At 46.4% G+C, this 6,407-nt stretch overlaps 1 protein-coding gene across 1 annotated transcript in view; it reads left to right on the forward strand.

The window, feature by feature from the left end:
- The window catches only part of C1QTNF7 (C1q and TNF related 7), a 43,964-nt gene extending 37,796 nt beyond the window's left edge, over positions 1 to 6,168 (forward strand). The window contains exon 3 of the mRNA XM_060776151.2: positions 5,253 to 6,168. Coding sequence (XP_060632134.2) covers positions 5,253 to 5,884 — 632 coding nt within the window. The 3' untranslated portion in view covers positions 5,885 to 6,168. The remainder of the gene's footprint in view (positions 1 to 5,252) is intronic.
- Positions 6,169 to 6,407: the final 239 nt, after the last annotated feature.

Here is a 6,407-nt window from a genome sequence, read left to right on the forward strand (position 1 = left end):
GTAGAGTGATAAAAGGCAAGAGCTTAGTTGTGGGAGAACCTAAAAGAAGCAGTGATCTTTCTGCTCTCCCCACTGTGGTGCCACCTCTGGTCTTTATGAATGCTTAAGTGGGAAAATGGTGGTAGCCATTGGTTGCTGCAGTCTTGAAACAGCATAGGGACTTTCCCCTCTCCATGGAATAACCCTTGACTTATCCATGGGCCATGCCAACATCTATAATTTTGACCCCAAATCCTGCTCTTGATTAATACATCAGGTTGACATACATGGGAATATATGGTAGAACCCTTCACAAGTTTTGGAAATTAAAAGCACAGCAAATATTACACCACACACACACACACACAACTTGGTGAGAAGTTAGGTTAGATGATCACAGGTTTTCATCTTCTCCTTTTAACTGGAATGTCATACAGGAGTGATCTGTTCAATGAGTGCCAGCTACAGGAACAGTTTTAGTCTGCGTCATAACATTGTGTATAGCACAAGTGACAAACACAAGGCCCATGAGATGAATCCAACCTGTGATGTCATTTTATGGGGCCCACGAGGCTTTCAATACCAGGACAATGTAGTTATATTTATACAGTCTTAGAATCACAAATGGTCCTTTGAAGGTAACAATAAGGCTGGTGTGGCCCTTGGTGAAAATGGGTTTGACACTCCTGGTGTACACAGTGAACCAGGAGTCAGATCCCCTGTAATAAACAAGGGTTCTGCTCACAACTCAACACTCTCTCCCTCCCTCATGACAAAATGGTGATTAGTGGAAATTGTGAACATAATGTTGCTAGTGGCTACATATGTTGTAGTAATAATGGTAACAATTGTGCTGATAAGACACTTTGCAATAATTACTAATGCCACTTTTGGTAACCTATTGTAGTATGCCCCCAACTCCTCATGTGGGTACTTCAGTTCCACAGAATTTCAAGGTTTTGCACATTTCAGAAGGAAACATTCATTATTCTGAAATAGCTGCTGCTGTTCCCCTCGGTCCCATTAGATGCATTTCCCCACAATCCCCTAGAAATGAGAGATATCCAGAAAAAAACCCCAAAGTAGCAGTTTGAAAGGATTTCACCATGGCTGTGATTAGGCAAACAGTAGTATGTTGTTGTTGTTGTTGTTGTTGTTGTTGTTGTTGTTGTTATTATTATTATTATTATTATTATTATTATTTTGTCCCCTTTCTGAAACAAAACATATTTGCGGCCATTTTATTTTTAGTGTGAAATTGGAAGGACCCTTTCTAAAGTCTTAGATGCTTTTCTATAGCATTTTCATATCTCTGTGGCCTCTTGGAAACTCAAATGGCAGAAGAAATGTGACACTAGGTTCAAGTAGGAAGTTTAACTTTTTTATCAGTGTAAAAATGCTTGTTGTTCTGTATACTTAGGAGGGTTGAATTTATTTTTAAAATACAGCATTATTTTTGGATGGACTCATTTAATTTCAGAGCATTAGTCAGCTGAGTACCCAAGTTATCCATGAAGGGAATAATATTATTTTTGCTCAAGCTTTGGGGTCAGATGTCATCTGTATGCAGATGATGTTCAGCTCTATCACTCCTTCCCACCTGTCTCTAAGGAGGCTGTTCGGGTTCTGAACTGGTGCTTGGTAGCTGTGTCAGACTGGATGAGGGTGAACAAATTGAAACTGAATCCAGACGAGACAAAGGTCCTCCAGCTGTGCCCACCAGGTTTTGGAGTGCATCAGCAGGCCAGACAAGGGGGGCGGGGAGGAGGGGTCGCAGTAGTCTTTCGGCAATCCATCGCCGTGATCAGATGCGCTGTCCCACAGGCTTCTGGGTTTGAGTGTGTCCACTTGAAAGTGGGGAGCCGTGACAGTGTGGGGTTCCTGCTGGTGTACCGCCCACCCCGCGACCCAGTAGTTTCCCTGTCGGAGCTAGCGGAGGTGGTCTCTAATTCGGCCTTGGTCTCCCAGCGCCTGGTGGTGCTGGGAGACTTTAACATCCACGCCGAGACCACTTTATCTGGCGCAGCTCAGGACTTTATGGCCACCATGACGGCCATAGGACTGTCACAGATAATATCCGGCCCCACGCATCAAGCTGGGCACACTCTCGACCTTGTCTTTGTGGCGGACAACGAATTGATCAGAGTGGAAGATCAAAACATCCTTCCAGTGTCATGGTCTGACCATCATCTGATCACATTTAGACTTACTGCGACCCTAAACCTCCGCAGGGGTGGAGGACAAATTAAGATGGTCCGCCCTAGGAGACTGATGGATCCGGATGGATTCCTGAGGAATCTTAGGGTTCTTCCTGCCTTGGAGCCTGGCGATTCTATCGACGCCTCGGTAACTCTCTATAATGGGGAGATGGCCAGGGCGTTAGATATGATCGCACCCGAACGCCCCATCTCGTTGCGTCGTGACAGGCCATCTCCTTGGTTCACCGAGGAGCTGGCTGTGATGAAGCACACGAGAAGGGGGCTAGAGCGCAAATGGAGGAAATCTCGAGATGTATCTGATCGAACACGGGCTAGAGCCTCTCTTAAGGCATACTCCGTGGCCATACGGGCGGCCAGGAAGTCATTCATGACCGCTCGTATAGCATCTGCAGCAAATAGATCATCGGAGCTGTTTCGGGTCGTGGGAGAACTCCTCCACCCACCTGCGGTGGAGGATGTCCCTGACGACCCCGCAGCTCGGTGTCGCGATTTCGCACACCATTTTGCAGATAAAGTCGCCCAGATACGCCTCGAGCTCGACTCCAATTCCATCGCAGTGCCTGAAGAGGTGACGGAGGTACCTGCTTGTCCAATTTTGTGGGATTCTTTTAGGCATGTTCTTCCTGAAACCGTAGAGGAGGTTCTTGGGGCTGTGAGAGCGACCACCTCATCTCTAGACCCATGCCCATCTTGGCTCATTAAATCAGCCAGGGAGGGGTTGGTTGACTGGTTTGTATTGATTATCAATGCATCGTTGGAGCAAGGGATTTTTCCATCTGGTTTGAAACAGGCAGTGGTTCGTCCACTCCTCAAAAAAGCTTCCCTTGACTCCACGGTGCTGAGTAACTACAGACCGATCTCCAACCTCCCCTTTCTGGGCAGGGTGCTGGAGCGGGTGGTCGCCTCGCGGCTCCAGGGCTTCCTAGACGATACCAACTACCTAGATCAGGCACAGTCTGGTTTCAGGCCTGGCCATGGCACCGAGACAGCCTTGGTCGCCTTGGTGGATGACCTCCGCAGAGAGCTGGACAGGGGGAGTGTGACCCTGTTGGTTCTCCTGGACATCTCAGCGGCTTTCGATACCATCGATCATGGTATCCTTCTGGGTCGTCTCTCCGGGATGGGCCTTGGGGGCACGGTTCTGTCGTGGCTCCGGTCCTTCCTGGGGGGACGCACCCAGATGGTGAAGCTGGGAGACGCCTGCTCGGACCCCTGGCCTTTGACCTGTGGGGTCCCGCAAGGATCTATCTTGTCGCCCATGCTCTTCAACATCTACATGAAACCGCTGGGAGAGGTCATCCGGAGTTTTGGAGTTGGGTGCCATCTCTATGCGGATGACACACAACTCTACTACTCCTTTCCACCTAATTCCAAGGAGGCTTCTCGGGTGCTGGACGAGTGCCTGGCCGCTGTGTCGATCTGGATGAGGAAGAACAAGCTGAAGATCAATCCCGACAAGACAGAGGTCCTCCTGGTCGATCGTAAACCGGATCGGGGTATAGGGTGGCAACCTGTGTTGGACGGGGTTACACTCCCCCTGAAGCCACAGGTCCGCAGTTTGGGTGTCCTCCTGGATTCTTCGCTTACACTTGAGGCTCAGGTGTCGGCGGTATCCGGGAGGGCCTTTGCACAACTGAGACTTGTGCGCCAGCTGCGACCGTACCTCGTGAAGGCAGATCTGGCCGGGGTGGTCCACGCCTTGGTCACCTCTAGAATGGAGTACTGCAATGCGCTCTACGTAGGGCTGCCCTTGAAGACGGCTCGGAAACTACAATTGGTCCAGTGGGCAGCAGCCAGGATGCTAACTGGAGCTCATTATCAAGAGAGGTCAACCCTCTTGTTCAAGGAGCTCCACTGGCTGCCATTTATTTTCCGAGCCCAATTCAAGGTGCAGGTGCTCACCTACAAAGCCCTGAACGGTTTGGGACCACCCTACCTGCGTGACCGCATTTCCATCTACGAACCCACACGCTCACTCCGGTCATCTGGGGAAGCCCTGCTCGTGATCCCACCTACGTCGCAAGCGCGCTTGGTGGGGACGCGAGACAGGGCCTTCTCTGTGGCGGCCCCCCGACTTTGGAATGCCCTTCCAAAAGAGCTTTGTCAGGCCCCTACTCTGGCAGTTTTCAGAAGGAACCTAAAAACTTGGCTGTTCCGATGTGCCTTCGCAGATTAGGAATCCCCATCCCAAGTCCTAGATGCACTTTAGCACAACTAATGTTGCTGCACACCGCACTTAATCCCACGTTCCTCCTGCCATCTCAGCACTTTTAACCCTGTACCCCATTGCGCTGGCCGAACCAGTTTTAATAGTGTCTTGTGAGTCTGTAGGTGGCCTATTCTTGATCTGCATCTTCTTCCTCAGTGAGGGCATTGGTTTTGGCAAGGGATGGCATCAGTTGTACTCCAGAAGTTGATAGGTTCCCTAGTCTATTATGTAGAGAGAGAAATCTGGTAGAAATATCTTGTTTGAACAAGAATACGTCAGGATGCCTTCACCAAAGATCTCCATATCACTTAAAACATGGTAGAAATTCTTGCATCCAAAATTTTAGGAAAAAAATAAATCCTCAATTTTGTTAATTTTCAATCAGTGATATGCATAGAAGCTACTCTGAATTTGCACATCAACTCTAGATTACTTAGTTGTTTGTTTGTTTACACATGTTTGGCTTTTAAGCAGAATTTTGTGCCAAGTGTTTAATAAATTTTAATTCAATTTTGCTTAATTTAACTCTGACTTCCTTATTTTTTGTTAGGGACTTCCTTATTTTTTCTTTGCCTTGGTTGAACTATTTAAACCTACATTTAGCTCAGTCATTCAAAAGGAGGATGTTTTTGATAACGAGACCAAATTACATTACATTCCTTTTCAAAACAGTGATAGGTCATGTCTAAAAATGTTAATGGAAACATGGGAGGAATTCTCACTATCTGAGGAATTTGGTCCTTAGAGGGATGAAGGAACAGAGTTTTCCAGCACTTGGTTGCTACTGACTGTTCACCTGATTAATATCATATACTTATTCATAATACTTAATTCATTTCTTTAAGGTTTAAGAGGAAAGACTGGCCCCGTAGGACAACCAGGAATGAAAGGAGACCAAGGAGAACCTGGTAAAAAAGGACCCAATGGATCAGGTGGTTTTAAAGGTGACATAGGTCCTGTTGGCCCAGCAGGCTCAAAAGGGGAGAAAGGAGAAAGAGGAGAAACAGGCTCACCGGGAGTCTGTAAGTGTGGAAAAATAATACTAAAATCTGCCTTCTCTGTTGGGATTACCACAAGTTACCCAGAAGAAAGAATACCAATTGTCTTCAATAAAGTACTCTTCAATGAAGGAAGTCATTACAATCCTTCAAATGGGAAGTTCATATGCGCCATCCCAGGAATATATTACTTCTCATATGATATCACTTTGGCAAATAAACATCTTGCCATTGGCCTTGTCCATAATGGAAAGTTCAGAATAAAAACATTTGATGCCAATACAGGAAACCATGATGTAGCTTCTGGGTCAACAGTGATTTATCTTCAGCCAGAAGATGAAGTATGGCTGGAGATCTTCTACACTGATCAGAATGGCCTCTTTGCTGATCCCACATGGGCGGACAGTCTGTTTTCAGGATTTCTCTTATATGTTGACACAGACTATCTTGACACCCTGTCAGATGAAGATGAACTGTGATGTTCGAAATGGGCGAGGAGATCTAAATGAACATAAGAAAAGGCACAGAACGGGATCTCCATCATTAATACCACAATACAACAAAAGATTATTTTGGAATTTTGATTTTGCAGTCAAGAATCCAAAAGTAGAAAACCAATTGCCTAGGTTGTCTGTTTTCAGGGTTGACTGTTGTTATTTTTATTCTACAGATGGTTCTACTAATTCAGTGTAAATAATTGTCTTCTCATATGTTTATAATAATATTTAAACAAATTTGAAATTATATGCATGAGGTTGTCTAACTGTATTATTTCTTTGAATGGCATGGACTTCAAGGTGCTCCTCTCTTGGAGCAGTTATATTTCCAATATACTAGGGTCCTCATCACATTGATGCCCCACCCCTCTGTTCTGTTTCTCCAGCAATCATCAGCAAAACAGAAGGCACACATGGTACCTCATGGCAATCTGCACACCTTCCGACCTTCCCCATTGCATGGGGGCAAGATTCATTGGCTCCCTGTCCCTTCCCCCATTGGACA

This window comes from Anolis sagrei, chromosome 5 (assembly GCF_037176765.1).
Source record: "Anolis sagrei isolate rAnoSag1 chromosome 5, rAnoSag1.mat, whole genome shotgun sequence".
NCBI classification, from domain to species: Eukaryota; Metazoa; Chordata; class Lepidosauria; order Squamata; family Dactyloidae; genus Anolis; species Anolis sagrei.